The sequence below is a fragment of the Dryobates pubescens genome, chromosome 12, assembly GCF_014839835.1.
Source record: "Dryobates pubescens isolate bDryPub1 chromosome 12, bDryPub1.pri, whole genome shotgun sequence".
Lineage (NCBI taxonomy): Eukaryota > Metazoa > Chordata > Aves > Piciformes > Picidae > Dryobates > Dryobates pubescens.
Genome location: NC_071623.1, coordinates 19,134,741 through 19,151,747, shown reverse-complemented (window position 1 = coordinate 19,151,747; position 17,007 = coordinate 19,134,741). Strand labels below are relative to the sequence as shown.

The following is a 17,007-nucleotide window of genomic DNA, read 5'->3' as shown; positions in this document are numbered from 1 at the left end:
GGGCTCAGCCCCACACACCCATGCAAGGGAACAGGACAGACCCACAGATGGTGGCAAGCTCATTAGACTCCTAATCATAAGGCAGTATCACGGTGATAAGGTAGGTCTGAAGTCAAGCCCTGGTGATGACTGGTGGGGGTCAGGATCAAGCCCAGTGAGAGCAACCAGAGCCAGACACTGTCCTGGGATAGCAGGGTAGGGCCTTGGGGATGGGAACATATGCTGAATGTGGTAAAAAGCATGGAAGGGAGACAGGGAAAGTGATTTTATTACTTTGGGGTTATTTATTGTTCCCTTCTTTTTAGTGAAGTTTGTGAGGACTATTCAAGTGTCTCTTTTTACATGCCCTGTGAGGAGAGGCTGAGAGACATGGGGCTTTTTAGTCTGGAGAAGAGAAGACTGAGAGGGGATTTAATAAATGTTTATAAATATCCAAGGGCTGGGTATCAAGAAGGAGGGGACAGGTCTTCTCTGTTGCACTCTGTGATAGGACAAGGGGTAATGGATATAAACTACAGCACAGGAGGTTCCACCTCAATGTGAGGAGGAACTTCTTCACTGTGAGGACCACAGAGCACTGGAACAGGCTCCCCAGAGAGGTTGTGGATTCTTCTTCTCTGAAGGCTTTCAAGACCCATCTGGATATGCTCCTGTGCAACATGTACTAGATTCTAAGGCCCTGTTCTGGCAGAGGGGGTTGGACTCAATGATCTTTGAAGGTCCCTTCCAACCCCTAACATCCTGTGATCTTGTGACTTGCCTATGTCTGAAAAGCAGGATAAATATTTTCAGCGGGAACATGCCTCATCCTGAAAAATCTTTAATCATGGTAATAATGTACTATTTATTTACTTCTGATGAAGTGCAACCTGAGCTTATGCAGTTATTTTTGAGAACTGATGATGAAAGAAATAATTTTGTATTTGTTTGGTAGGAGAATGATCTTTATTTTATATTTCCAACTCAGAAAACGGCTGCATGCATGGTGTTTGCAGTCATATGGCTATCCAGGTGGTTGGGTGGATGACTGAGGAGATGTTTGCCTTTCTCTAGTGCACACCTTGTGCCAGGGGGTGGCTAGCTCTTGCTCTGGCTTGAACAGCATCTTGCCACCTCCCATCCCAACTGTGCAGGTGGATGTGCCCTTGGACTCAAAGCTCTGATGTAGCACATCTACTTTTGCCAATGCCCTCAGTAGGTGTGATGGCCAGACTGCAAGCCTAGCAGCAGCATTTTAATCACCATTCTTTCCAGGTAACCTACAGAAATATCTTTTGGCCATTGCTGTTTTGCTCATGGTACAAGCTGGCTACTTTATGGAATTTATGGAAAAACATTGTGCCTCTCCTTGTTTTCAGTGAAATAATCCTGCAAGCCCTTGGGCCTCACTTCTACCTCTGTGCCTGGTGCCAAACTTAACGCAGCTGGCAGGACCAGCGCAGCCATGCAGTCCCCATTTATGTAATAACATCTTGACTTGCTCACCTCCCCTGGTGTTGAGATCCCAGTGCTGGCACCTGGCTCCTGGGATGGTGCAGCTGCTGGTATACTGTCAGGCCAAGTTCACGACCAAAGGGTAAAGTCTCCCATTAGGAAAGAGTGTTTTGGATTGCTTCCTTGAATGATGGCTTCTTGGGAGTGGCATTAAAAGTCTTACCTGAGCAGTTTGTGGCTTTGTATCAACCTTTTAAAAGTTACCCTTGTGGGCCAACTTCTGCTAGACATCTTGACTATGGCTTTTGTTTTATTTCAGGAGTGCTAATGATTACCTGAATATAGCTACTAACTGGGTAGATGGAGCCATTCTCTGTTAATCACTTTTGCAGTTGCTACCACCTTATTTTGGGGGCTAATTTCATAGCTACCATACCACTGGGAATAAGGTCCTTGGGTATATTTTAAGAAACCATCTCCTTCTGGATACTGTTTCCAGGGAGCACATTTGCAGTTTTGAGTGACCTGTACAAGATGCTTCTCTTCATGGCTGCATTTGAAATATTTTGTCCCCACTAAACATATGTTGTTAAGCATCTACTGGCCTGCCTATCTGAAGGATTTGGCTGTTCACTGCTAAATCTCAGGTGAGGGGCAAATGAGTACAGGCTGAGTACGGATTCGGCTAGCCCGTTCCCATCCTTTTTGCAAATTAGCTTCCCAAGTGAATGCTTTATGTTGCTGCAGATGATTTTCCTCAGTACCTGATTTTCTCTGGGCTTGCATAAATTACAGTTTCAAAGACTGAATCAGATTGGAATGGACCCTCAAAGATTATCTTGTCCTACCCCCTTGCAGTGAGCAGGGCCACCTCCCACTAGATCAGGCTGCCCAGAAATTGATTTAGTAATCCTTTCCATTCAATAGGCTGTTGTGAATAAAAATATAGGAGGCAAATAATGAATTACTTCAAATATAAGGTTATCTTGCTGGAAAAGGTGATTAAAAAAAAAATAAAAGTAGATGATTGCCTGCAAGGCAAATTCATTTATTTAAACAAAGCCACTGTGGTAGTTAGTTTATATGTATCAGCAAAACAACACTAGTTTTTGCAATTCAGGCCTTTGGACTGTGACTTTTAACACGATCAGAACAGTATTAGTGGCCTTTTGCCAAAGTATGTGTGTTTGCCTATGAAAGGCCATCACAACAAAACCAGAACTGTAACTAGAACTGCAAACACAGTACTGCTGTGTATTTTTGAAAGTTCTTGTAAGCTAATAAAAGAATTTAGGCAATTTTGGACCAGTTTAGCTATATATGTAGCGCACTATGCTAACATTTTCATGCTTTCTGGGTCAGATGTACATTAAAGCAGTTTTCATGAATAGTTTTGAAAAATTACTCCAAGAAGTTACTCCATTGCTTCTCATTTAGCAGGAATGATGATAAAAATCAACAGAGCTGACAGTGTCTTCGAGTTGGTTAGAGTTATGCATTTCAGCACACTCTATTTCTTCCAACACAGGATCAGTTTTTGAATACAGAAAAATGAAGACATTTTTTCACAACTCAAACTCATCAACTAGCATATTTTTAGTTTAAGTGAGGATTTTCAAAAGTGTCCATGATAGACTTGGTCACACTTCTCATCTGATTCAGCGTTTCTGAGGAGGTATAACCCTTTCAGGCACTTTTGAGAACACAGAGTACAGTTTTTGTAATGAAACATTTGCCTTACAAAAAAGCTGAGCAGAGCACAAGGGCTAATGGATCTGACAGGAGTGCTGCTCTTCTTGGATTCGTGTGGGTTACTGTATAATTCTACTCTCCAAAGTGTGACAATGTTTGCATTATTTGCATAGAACATGAGAATGTTTGGCTAACTATTCACTGTATGATATTTTAGTAAAGTATTTTGTTACTGCAGTTTTGCAGGTTTGCTTCTCTTTTGGGGTTGTGAATGTATTAACACTTTGGGATGTAAATGTCAAAATGAATAGAATCATAGAACCATAGAGTTGCTTATGTTGGAAAAGACCTTTATGATCACTGAGACCAACCACTAGCCCAATGCTGTCAAGTCCACCACCAAACCATATCCCAAAGCACCACATCTGCACATCTTTTGAATACCTACAGGGATGGCAACTCCACCACTTCCTTGGGCAGCCTGATCCAAGGCTTGACAACTTTTTCAGTGAAGAAAGTTTTCCTAATATCCTATCTAAAGCTCCCTTGCTGCAGCTTGAGGCCATTTACTCTCATCCTACCACTTGCTACTTGTGAAGAAAGATCATTCTGCACTTTGCTACAAACTCCTTTCAGGCAGTTGTAGAGAATGATAAAGACTCCTAGCAGTCTCTTTTTCTTAAGGCTAAACAACCCCTGTTCCCTCATCTGATTCTCATAAAACTTCTTTTCCAGACCTTTCTCTGGACACATTCCAGAACTTTAATGTTGTTCTTTTAGCAAAAGGCCCAACACTGAACACATCATTTCAGGCGTGGCCTCACCAGTGTCATGTACATGGGGACAATCCCTTCTCTAGTCCTGCTGGCCGCACTATTTCTGATACAAGCCAGGATGCTGTTGGCCTTCTTGGCCATCTGAGCACACTGCTAGTTCACATTCAGCCAGCTGTCAACCAACACCCCCTGGTCCTTTTCTGCTAGGCAGCTTTCCAGCCACTCTTCCCCAAGCCTGTAACATTGCATGGGGTCACTGTCACCTGGCTCTTGGCCTTGTTGATTCTGAATCTGTTGAATATTCCCTCCTCTAAAATGCCTTAGCATGCACATCCAAAAATGACTGTTGGTCTCCATTTCCTAAGGCAAGTAATTCCCATACAAGGGAAAGGGATAGAGAATAGAAGTGCTTTCTCAAGCATTAAACATGCAATTCTGACACACATCAGCCACTCCTTCGGTCTACACGTGGTACACTTTTAAGTCAAAAGAACCTTAAAACAAACCTTATAAACAATCTGTTTTTCTAAATGACAGAGTGGCAAGTGCAAGATTGCTAAAACTATAGTGAGGGAAATGACAAAAGACAATTTTAACTATAATTGATACCTTTTGGAAGATCAAGACCAACCTGAAGTCGTTTCGCTTGTGTCACCACAGCCAGTACTGTTTGACTGTGGCTAACTGGCATGGTCTTTGGGACCTGGAAGCACAGCACTGTTCTCCTATCATTTAAAAGGAAACAGTCAAATAACTGAAGGCCATCAGATTGTTGGCCAAACACAAGCAGTTATGAACTAAAACTGTAACTATGAAAGGTCTCCCTTACTAACTTCTTTTGTTTTGTCTTTTTCCTCACTTACCTTTTTGATGTATTTCACTTGTTTGTTTGCAGCTTTTGCAGCTGGACGTAAATGCAATAGTTCATCCCACTAATGTATTTGCACGTCTACAAATATTATCACACTGTGTAGAGGAAAGCATCTGAGTCACAGGACTGAGATTTGTGCAGTACATATGAGATCTAGACTGAAAAAAAAACTTTGCACATCTTCTGGTTGAGCAAATAGAGATTTTTTTTCAATGCCCAGTAATACAATGGGCTTAAGAATATCCTTCTAAAAAGTTCACTCAAATACAATTTTACTGACAAACATACTTGGGCAATTTCAAAGGCTGACAAATAGCCTTGTTGTTGCCTTATGTTCCACAAATTAAAAAATGCATTATTTTTGTGGGAATAAAACCCCACACCCCTTCTTGGATTTTCTCCAACTGAACCGTGTACACAGCATCCCTTGCATTCACCACCTAACCTGGCCTCCTTTAATTGATGATTTTGGGTGGAGGGATAGAGGCCCATAGGATCAGCTTCCTATTCCTCCATCACAAAAAGCACTCAGAAATCACAGCCACCCTTACACTTGCAAACTGTCAGCATACAGCTGTAGGCACAGAATGTCATAAATTAGTTATGTGGTGTGATTTACACCTCCAGCTTGTAGATCTTCAAGGCAGCTCTACTCCCTTCATGTTTAATTTAATTGTTAATGCTGGAACAGCAGTTCTAAGTAAATGTTTAACTCCAGTACATAAAGAGATCTGCAGCTTTTACATGTGCTTCTGCTAGTAAAGGTTCAGTGAGGGAATTAAAGAGAACAGTGAGCTGAGCTGTGAGGCAGGAGTGGGAGTGAGACACAGTGTATGTGAGTAATGTAGCTTGCTCCTGCCAGGTGTGAGGAGGCAGCAGAATAGCAGCACTTGTTGCTGGAGCTTGGTGCTGAGGGTGAGAGTGTGTGATGAACCTCTCTGAGTTCTCTGCTCGCCTATCCCCTCTCAGTCCACTTTAGAAGGTCCCATCCCTTTATGCTGAGGCCAAACCCTAGACTCCTTGCAGATGTAACTCAAGTGGCAAGAGGTTTGCTGCTGGAGGCCATGGTAACTGCATGGTACTGCCTTTTCCAACTTTACTGAAGAAACTGCTGTGTGTGATAGGGGAGGGGAGAGGACAGGAACTCTTACTTTATAATCATGTAAGTCTTTACTATATTCTTGACATCTTTCAGTATTCCTCAGTTCTTCTCAGGGAATCTTATTTTATATACAAGTCTTGGGAAGGAAATGGACAAATATCAAAACAAAGCTTACTGCTTCTCTATAAGAGAAAGCCAAAACAGAGCAGTGATTGTGAGCACTTCCATTACTCTGTCACATAAAGATGTATCTGAAACCACCTCTGCAGGGACTTACACTCTCTTACAGCAAAAGGGCAGCTTTCAATTACAGACTATGTATTGCAGATACGGTGCACAGAAGACATTTATTTCTAACAAAATATCCCCTGCCATTTCTATTTGGTGATCTTAACTGAATGTCCAAAGGAAGCAGTAAGACTGGGGGGAATGGAGCCAAAATAGAAATGGGTAGATTTAGATTGGGTGTTAGGAAGAAGTTCTTCACCATGAGGGTGGTGAGACACTGGAACAGGCTGCCCAGGCAGGGTAGAAGCCTCATCCCTGGAGGTTTTAAGGCCAGGCTGGATGGGGTTCTGAGCAACCTGATCTAGTGACAGATGTCCCTGCCCATGGCAGGGGGTTTGGAACTAGATGATCCTTGAGGCCCCTTCCAACCCTGACAATTCTATGATTCTATGTATATAATGAAAATGCAAAAATTACACAGTTCTTCCAAAACAATACCTACTTCTACAGTGACAATCTGCTCTCTCACCATTGCAGTATCAAGGTTGGGTCACCCCTGCAGGTTACTTAGGGAACATTCATTAATATTCTGTTTTCAGAGATGTTAAGTATTAATGATTCTAATAACCAGCAACCTTGTAAAATCAGCAGGAAAGAAATAAAAGGAGTATAATTTCATACTCCCATGGTTGTTTTCCTGGTAGTATCAGGGAAGTCCTGTGGGCTCTGGATCTCCAGTCATTATGCTTGTTTACACATATCACTGACAAGGTTTGTGGACTGTTCATCTGACATGTCCAGAGCTGGATGTATGATGCACTGGCTGCTAGGTGTTGAGTGTACTGGTTTCAAAGGAGCTCTGGATAGATTTGCACTTTGCTTGAACTCCTTGGAGAATATGGCTGTGCATATGAAGCTCAGGAGGGAGCCTAAAATCATGACCTTAAGCAGTAATGAAAAATGTAATTGTGATTATAATGAGTTCAGGGATTGATCTTTACATTTTCTTGGCACACTACTGTACGCTGAAAAGTTCCTTAGAATAAACTGAGTGATTAACAGAGCAATTAAGTGAACTGTTTGGACCAGAGACAAAACATTTCTAAAGCCTAATGAAAATGTTGCCAAGGGAACTGATGTTGTAAAATGCACTAAAAATTTCCTCCTTAGATATATACTCCTCCTAATAGCATCAAAGCTGGATCTTCTTTCTTTTTGTGATAAACATTCTTATTTACTTATTGTTGCCCGGTCTCCATGATGAATGCCTTCATCTGCATTCCCTGAATTATGACATTTTCATTTTACCAGCTACAATTCATCACCAATTTCAGTGCTGGGGAGGAGGCATGCACCTGCCAACGGGGAAACATGGAATGCAGCTCAGGAATCCTGGCAGGAAAGTACTGGAGAACTACATTCCAGTTGTGCAGATTTATTAATGCCACATAAAACCTGCAAAGATATTCATGCAAGTGAAGTGTTTAATCCTGTGGTCTCATGTGTCTGAAGGTCTGAAAGAAGGTTTTATCCAAAGCTTTCCCCATTAAGGGCCCACAGCAATTCTTCACAGAGTTATGGCTCTTTATAATAACCAGCAAGAGAACACTGAACAAAAAACTCTGAACTAAAAAAATATTTGTGTTATGAGGCTTTGGAGGATTTACCCAGGCCTTGATTTGTGGTAGAATCACTTCATGAATCTTTAGGTCAAGATAAGAGTAGCCTGCATTCCTAGGAAGGAAATAAAACAGGATTCTTCAGATCAACATGAAACATTCCCTGTTGGTGGGATTGATCTCATCTAACTTTTGCAGGCTAAACCAGCATGTCCAGTTTAACCCAGTCTTTCAGACTACTCCACAGCCAAAATAATGAGGCAGGCCTAACCACAGAATGAGGTGGTTGGGGCCCATCCGTGCAGATATTCAAAGTGAGGCTTGACAGGGCTCTGGGCAGCCTGGTCTAGCTGAGGATGCTCCTGCTTACTGCAGAGGGGGTTGGACTAGATGACCTTCGGAAGTCTCTTCCAGCCCAGCCCATTCTATGATTCTATTTTGCCTGCTTTAGACCCACATATCAGGATAGGTGAAGTATTACCTGGTAGTACTTTTATGTCTTTAATGACTTCAGAAAAAAACCCTTGATAAATATCTTAGGGTAGATGTCTGTGTCTTAGCTGACTAGCAGTGTCTCAGAAGGGGGTCTTGCATTGTTGTGTATGGTTACTGGCATTTGTAAGGACTGTGACTCCTCTTGGAAGTGCCCCCACAGCCTCACTTTGTATCATATCAGCAACTCAATGGGGATGTCACAGGATATTGCCAGTATTTTTCAGATAATTAGTGTATCTGTCCAGTAATTCTTTTGTGTTCACTGAGCAAGCCATTTTTCACAAATGGAAATATCTTTTACAATATGGAGACAAACATTTACTACTGTTTGTGCAATGGAGGGACATTCAGACTATTCTAATTTTTCACATAAATACAAGGATTCTAGGTTGCAGAGTCTTCACTGTGCTTGATGTTGTACCCAGAAATGGGTCTCAGGAGTTCTCACACCCTACAAAGTAGACACATGGTAGGAAAAAATGCATCTCAACATTTGTACATGTAATAGAAAGAGGAAATAGCATGGCCTTGTTACTTCTAGAGATTTTCTTCTGGTGCATATGGCTCCTGATTAAGGAAAAACATGAAATTAAAATTTAACACAGTGATGAGTCTTCAGTGTATCAAGAGAATAATGAAAAGATTTTAAAAGTTAAAGCCTGTCAGCTACTGTATAGCTAACAGTAATAAAATCTGTTTTGAATAAGAAATACACCTTTTAGAGCACCAAATGTTTGTGTCAAACAGTAGAGGAAAGGTGTAAGACTACACAGAGAGAAGGGGGAAAAAGGAGGCAGGGTTGGAAAAGTTATGGCTTATCCTCTCTTTGGCCTGATTGGCTACTAGAGATAAGCATCCTGCAGGCATCAGGATAGAGATAGCTAATCCAGTCACTGAATCACCATGTTTCCCACCTTAGCCTTTTCTACTTCTCAATTTTCCTATTCTTTACTTGAGAAAAAACATGCATTTTTAATAGCTATTTCTCAAAGTCTTTACAAAGTTCATCCCTTTTCCGAGCCATTTTCCATGACTAAAGGAAATTTCTTGTTTCTAGCACTGACCTCAAAACAAGTTTAATGTAATATTTGTTAAGTGCCTCTTCTCTGTTATTTTAATGCTTGCTTCCTCTGATTATATTTTCTTTAACTTAACTAAATAAGCTAACGTACAGCATGAAAGTGTGACTGGTGATTTCCCCCACTGTGTTCTCAATCATTAGAAGTAATTTACAAATTAAGATGTCTAAATGCTCTTCATTTTCCATCATGAAAATCTGACCAATTCTCCTGGGAGAAATAGAAAGGAAATTCACACTTATGGTGATGACTGAAGGCTTCCCTAAGTGACTCTCAGAAAGTCCATTTCACTTGGAGCTCTTCACATGGGTTTGCACAGCAAGCTGTACAGACATATGTTTCAGACTAATACACCCCAGAACTAAGAATGTTGAGGGTTGCTCCAGCAGATTATACAATTTACACACTATACAGAAGAAATGTGCAAAAAAGAGTTTGGAAGGGTTGGGGAGGGGGGGAAGGGATTAATGGAATAAGTCCTCCTACTCACAGTCAAAGAAAATGGAATAATTGGAAAGAAGTGTCTAGAGATACTGGAGTGGGAGGCAGGAACCTGCATGGTATGCAGGCTGATGATTCACAAAATGACTTTCCATTTGCATCAGACTGGCAAACTTAGGACCTGATCTTTTGAGCACTGATGAGCATGGACAGTCTTGCATGTGCGTGATGTTCTCAGCAGTTGGGGACTCGGACACGTTGTTGTGCTAAGCAATGTCTTATCCCACGCACATCCCAACCAGCTCCAATAGTTGTATTCATCACGATATCACAGCTCTTTAGGAGAGTCAAAGTGTGGACAGAACAAACAAGGGCAGTGAGCAATAATTAATAAAATATTAATACATGGGTTGGTTACCTAAGCAGCCCCAGGGAAAACAAAGGACATTTGAATCCAGTCACTGTGCACCAGATTTGCCCAGGAGGATTTCAGCTGATGAAGCCAAGCCAGTAAGCGTGTGGGTGGAGGTGACAGACACTCTCCTGATGACTCCCACTGGGGTTAGGTCCAGAGCGAGATGCAAACACAATGGATGCTTTGCACCACAATGCACCCAGGTTCTGCTGTGGACTTCAACCAGTTCTCTCTACATTCAGGAGATAGGAATGAAATGCCTCTGATGGGGACCAGCAGAGTGGTGCATGCATCTTTATGTGCATGCATATGTAAATGTGCATACATGTGTAAGGACACAGCTAATCTCCAGACCATGGCAGACCTTAGTGTGGTAAAGAGATAGCTGATCAGCCTGTGTGTGTGATCAGCTAGTGTTACAACAACAACTGTAGCACAGGTGCAGCAACATGACATCCAATGGGACCTTTATAAGATTGAGACATCCAGCAAGAAGCAGCACAAAGTTCTTTAGGTCAGGTGCAACAACCTTGCTGTATAGGCTGCAGTGGCATCACCTAAGTGACAGTGGGTAAACTTGAGTGACATGAACACCAGAGGGTAGATTTAGATTAAATATAAGGAAGTTCTTCACTGTGAGGGTGGTGAGGCACAGTAACAGGTTGCCCAGAGACATTAGAGATGCCCCCTCCCTGGCAGTGTTCAAAGTCAGGTTAGATGGGACTTCAATCAACCTGGTCTAGTGGAAGGTGTCCCGCACACGGCAGGGCTGGGTTGGAACTAGATGATCTTTAAGGTCCCTTCTAACCCAAACAATTATATAGTTTTACAAAATACAATCCAATAGTGCTCTCTCACCACAAACATGGCAAACTATGTACTGGGTCACATTCAGAGAAGTGTTGCCAGCAAACTCCGATAAACTATTATTCTCCTGTACTGGACACATCTGTAAATCTGTGAGGTTTTGTGACCCTCAGTTCAACTAGAATGCAGAGGAGAGAGGGTCCAGTGGCACGGCATCTAGTGGACAACAGCCTACAGCACAGCATCAGCGAGGAAACCAGGGAAGCAAGGCTTTATTCAGGCAGAGAAGAGGTTGAGGGGTGATTGAGCTTATATCTACCTGATGAGTAATTACAAAGACAGAGCCACTCTTCTCAGCAGTGCCAAATGATACTTTTGTAAGAGTTTTAAACCCAACCACCATGCTTTCCAAAACATTTTTACAAAGCATTATCTTTATTAAAATCAAACAGGAGACCCAGTAAGTCTATTTTAACTTTCTGCACTTTTCCTACTTTGACAACCAAAGATGGAGTCTGCTTATTAGATGTGTTCCCTTTCCTTCCTCTATCTTTATTTGGACGAAAATCAAGCTATAGGTATTTCAAGAATACCATTATGAAAGCAGGCTGCTGGTTGGACAAGAGTGTGATATTTTAGACTTTGAAAAAAGTAATGCTTGTAAAAGCAAGGAAGCAAAACAGCACAAAGTGTAACTGGTCAAAAAGACCCTAACAAACTAAACCCAACAACTAAAATATAACTTCCTGCAAGTTTCATAGCTTTAAGTTTGTTTGGTGGTTGCGTTTTTTTTTGGTGTCGGTGATATTCTTTTCTAATACAGCACAGTTAAATTTTGTTAATGTTGGAAACTGATCAAAATTCCCTAAACAGACTGTTTCTTTTCCTTTTGATGGACCCAACCTTTTCATTTTGAGTCAGTGTGGCGTTAATTTCTACTTACTAGAGCCACTACTATGCTTATTAGGAAATATCGTTCAGGAAAGTCATGATGTCCCTTCTTTATGATTCAAGCTTTCCAGCAGATGGACTGGTCATAAAAACCTCCTGATGCATCACATCAGTTCAGCTCACTGATCATATGATGGCGCAATGTGAATGATGTTCAGCTTTAGAGCAAGATGAAGGCTGCAGCCACTGAAAGAGCATCTCTCATAAAGCAGCATAATTGCCAAAGTGGCAGGAATAGGTGTCTTTTGACTGAACAAACTAACACAAAATATTTCAGAATTAAATTGAACTGTTTTAACATCCCTCCCCACCCCCACCCCCTCTTTTTCTTTTTTTTTTTTGGAGTACAAAAAATTTCCCCAAAACAAAACTGAAAGTAGGAAAGAAATAAGAAAATATAACAGGGAAAAAACCCCAAACACCAACATCACTTAGGGCCTGTATTTTCTATAGAGCAATTAATTTCTTTGCATCAGCTTCTTATGAAGTAGCACCTCCCAGTAAAGGTTCATTTTGCTGGGGTCCCTTAGCAGCCCCCTGGGGATCCCACACTCTGCCCACGGCCCAGTGTCAGCTCCCCGGGGCACCAGTCCCTGCCCCAACAATGCCGCAGCCTGCCCCATCCCTATGCCGCAGCCTGCCCCATCCCTATGCCTGTCCCTGTTCCCTGAACGGGCTCCTTGGTGCCAAGTCATGGTTTTATCTCTAGCCCTATCCCTGTCCCAAACTCCTTCAGTTCCTGACTGGACCTATCCTGGCTCGGTCTCACTCCCTCCCCCTGCCAGGGCCTGCCGATGGAATCTGAGCCCCCCAGCTATGGGTGCCAGCACCCGCTGGCGAGGGCACAGCCAGTGTGAAGTCACAGCCGAGCGTTCTGCTCTCTGCCACGTTGCCTGCAGAGCTGTAATGGCGGGACGAGCTCCAGCCGGGTCCGCAGCACCGAGGCGCTCACTTGCACTTTAAAGGTCCCTTCCAACCCAATGCATTCTATGAAAATAAATCCCGCGCCTGCCGCTGTGCCCCGCGTCCCACCCCGGCCCTTCCCCGCCGAGACGACACACGTCAGGCGGCAGCGCCCGTCCCGCGTTTCGGGTTGGGACAGCGTGAAGTTTGCTCCCGCGTCGGTGTGTCATCAGTGTGCCTGACTTCCTCCTGCAGCACCGGTTAAACATTAACACAGCGACACACGCACTGGGGCGGGGGGAAGGAGAGAGGCAAGTTTTGCTTCACCTGTCGCGGGGGACAATGTCAGGGCAGACGCCTGCCCTGGGATCCGGCGGCTGAGAGGCGGCAGAGATCCGTGCTCTTTCCCCGCAGCCCCTCAGCCAGCCGCCCCCGCCTCAGGGAGACTTCCCCCGGCTGAGGAGGCGAGAGCTGGCCTGAGGCTCCTCGCTTGGGACGCTGCCGGCCTCCTCCTACGTCCCCGGGCCGGAGCGTGCTAACAGGGCTCGTCGTCAAAGGGAAAGCGGTTGGAGACACCCCCAGGGAAGCAATCCAGGTAACCTCTCCGGAGATATTATTCGCTTCCCAGCAGGAGGAATTGGCAGCTGAAAGATAATTCAACCCTTTTCCCGACTCCTGGCACAATGGGGAAGCCAGCTCTGGGCCGGCAGCAGTGAGGTGAGCACTCCTGCTGTGCTTCCTGGGCTTCAGGGTGGGTGTCTCCTGCATCACGGGGTGCCAAAACATCTGTGCCTCCCTCTGTGCTGTGCTGGATCCAGATGGTGCGCCTTTAGGGAGGTTTTATCAATATTATCCCCTTGCCATTGACATGAATGCAGGAGGGAGCAGGCTTAGAGCTGTACATGGCGGTGCTGGTGATGAGAGCCACCCTGTGCACCTGTGGAGAAGGTAAAAAGCAGTTCAGGCTAAACCCTAGATGTTTAATTCATCATTGGCCAAAATACCCTATTTCATCTGGGGTTTGGGTAATATTTATTGTCTCTTTGAAAGTCCATTTCTAAATGAAGTAAACCGAAATACAGATACCTGCATTTCTCTTCTCACTTTACTTCACCCTAAGTTATTTACTGGTTTTGACCAGAAATTTGGCATAAGATTCTAGCAAATCTGCTCTTCTGCATAACATTTTGTTAAGCAGAGTTTGCTTTGGTGCAACGTGATTTGTAAGTGGATGTATGTAGACTGCTGCCTAGGTTGACAGGGTCTTTTCCAGGTGTGTGGAACCCGCATGAGATCACAACTTCCTGGAGAAGGACATAGCATGGCCTTTGTTTCCTAGTGCTTCACTTGGGCTATTTCACTTCATATGACAGATAATACTGACTGTATATGCTGAGAGCTACTGGAGTGCCAGAACAAGGAGAAACCCCCCTGAGCTCTATATGGTAACTTTCCTGCCTCAGCTGCTCTGCACACAAAATATGGAAGTGAGAAAAAAACCAGAACCTTCCAAAATGCACTGGGCAAAGCCAAAACAGGCCACAAACTAGCCCTCTTCCCAGCATGCAGGTGAACAAATCAGCTCACACGTTTGGCTTAAAATGTTGATTAGTTGACAGGGCTGTCCTTTAAATTTGCAAGGTAAACTAAAACCTTGCAAAAAGGGAAAACACAGAGTAAAATGCCAGCCTAGCCACTCAGGTTGCATCTGCTGCAGTAAACTCGGTGAGACACCCTGATTACAGCACTGAACAGTGATGACAGCGCCAGTATAGCTTGATGCTGCAGCTCAATATGTTTGGAAATGTCTTTTGTTGTTTGCTGTGGTGCAGCAGGCAGGGAAGGACTTGGTACAGGACATTCATCCTACATGGGCACTCTAAGAGAGGTACTGCCACCCACCCCTGTGCCATCCCACTGCAGCTGCTTTCACAAAAGCCCTGCTAGGAAATCATGCAGCATTTTTGCACAAAATTAACTGCTTGCCTAAGGGCAGGAAAACAGCTGGGCCAGGGCTTTTGTGTTTTGTCCCTTGGTGTGGTTTTGATTTTAGCCAAAGGGCAATTAAAAAAGTATGATTGTTACAGGAAAGTCAGGGTATCTCTGTGCATTGCACAGAGCTGCCACAAAGAACACTCCTGAAATCAAAAACTCTTTCCTGACAAGATATTTGCGCTACCCACAAAGCCACATCCTCTGGCCTGTGTCCCTTTCATGAAGGCAAGCTTCAATTTCACAGCTGAAAAGTTTGTAAACCAAACAGCATAAGTCAAAATCTCTCCCACATATTTTGAGGGGGAGGAGAATAATATCACACAAGTGAATCACACTGGGAAAGCAGAAAATGCAGAAGGTGATTGTCACACCCAAGCTCTGTATCTTATCACTGACCATGATGAAGAGCTGGTGGTGTTTTATTTCAGGGTGTAGGAGACACTCCTGTTCAGAGAAAATTCTGGGGACTCCCTTTCCAATAGCACTCTTTCTGAGCACTCAGACTGGGGAGCTGGGAGGAGATTTGGTGTTTCTCATTCTTGCCCTGGGCACATAGAATGGAGAGCCCTTGGATGGCAGGAGCTTTTCCCCCTGGCCAGGGTGGCCACTGTGCGTTGAGGGGTTGATGGGACTGCCACAGCAATCATGGCACCAGGTTTTCCCTGGAAATGTGTGATCAGGAATCCTGGTTTGGTAGTAATGCATGCAAAAAAGCTTTCAAACTTTCAGGGTGTAGCGGTGCATTGGGCTGTATTTCCACTTCCTCTCATGAAGGCTGCCTGGTGCTGGAGCATCAGGTTTCTGAGGGGGTTTAATGACCCCTCCAAGTGGAGGTCTGTGCCTCTTGGACCCCAGGGTGGAGGCTAGTACTGTGCTCAGTTCCCCTGTATGACAACAAGTGATGGAGCACAGGATTCCCTTCTGTGTCCAGGCCCTGCCAGTGGTATGGATGGCACATGCACACACAGTTGTGGGCCACTTAGAGAATTATTTTTCCCAGGTACTCATGATTAATGATGCAAGTCTGTAGGGGGAGGTTTCTCTGCTGTAGAAAGCTCCTTTACTTACTTTGAAACAGTTGGTTTTGAAAAAGATACCAATCTCCTTCTGAGCTCTCCCTCATTTAATCTTCTCCCCTTGTTTGTAATACAGGTCTCATAAAGTAACATTTTATCACAGAACACAAAGCAGCAGCTCATTACCAAGTTTCTTTCTAAGTTCTGTCCTTCAGCTTCTTCTCAAGTATGAAGTGACTGCCTGTGGCTTTCTGCCTTAGGGACCAAGAGAGAATGCTCCAATGGGCAGGTTCCAGAAATTCATTTTACTTCCTCTCTTCTTTACTGCCTTGCTACCAGGTAGGACACATTCATAACCTGTGAAATGAGTCACTGTGGACAAAATGTGTGAACTAATTTTAAAGATATGCCAATGAGAGCTACTGATGATATCAGACTGAACAGCCAGTCCCAGAAGGGGATTATTTAAACTGTTTGAGCTAGTTAAGTTTGCATTTCAAGCCTGAACGATCTGATGGCTGGAGTGAGCATGGATGGAGTGGGGAGGGGGTGGGGAGGCTGCCCTGTCTCACTTCCAATGAGCAGGGGTGTCTGCTTATTTCTACTTCTCCTTGCATTCATCTTCCTGCTGTCTGTTTTGGACTGTTTTTGAGGGGGCATCTGTAGAGAATTCACTACTGGTGCTGATTTTGCTTCCAGAAATATGTGCAAATTATAATTTTTCTAGTTTGCCTCCAATTTGCATTTCACATGCCTGGATTTCAAAGTGAATTCAGATAAAAGGTATCTTGGTGGCAGAGCTTTAAAGAAAATGTGAATATTAAAATGACTAGTTGGGTTAACAGAGACAAGGCTGACTTTTATTTTTTTTAATTATAAAGTGACTGGAGTTTTAACAGGCTCTGATAGAAGGGAGCTGCAGTGAGATGAGAGGAAGGGTATTATCATGCCTTAATAACCGATGAAAGGAAACAGAATGCAGGGACAAATGTTAAGGTTTGAGTTTTCTGAGCAGAGTGGTGCTCTGAGTGAAGCTTCATGGGGATGTGTGGTATGCAACAAGCTCTTAACCTAGTGAAGAGGAGTGAACTGTGAGGTGGCAGACTTTGCAGGTGGTGCAGAACTACTTAGGGCAGCCAAATCCAAAAAGAGACTAGAAAGATTTGCCAGAAAATGTCATGAT

General features: G+C 43.7%; 1 protein-coding gene across 1 annotated transcript in view; it reads left to right on the top strand.

Annotated features, from left to right (window-relative positions):
- The first annotated feature begins 13,084 nt into the window (after positions 1-13,084).
- The window catches only part of IGSF5 (immunoglobulin superfamily member 5), a 34,631-nt gene continuing 30,708 nt past the window's right edge, over positions 13,085-17,007 (top strand). Inside the window, exons 1-2 of the mRNA XM_009905866.2 lie at positions 13,085-13,564; positions 15,961-16,163. Coding sequence (XP_009904168.2) covers positions 16,106-16,163 — 58 coding nt within the window. The 5' untranslated portion in view covers positions 13,085-13,564; positions 15,961-16,105. The remainder of the gene's footprint in view (positions 13,565-15,960; positions 16,164-17,007) is intronic.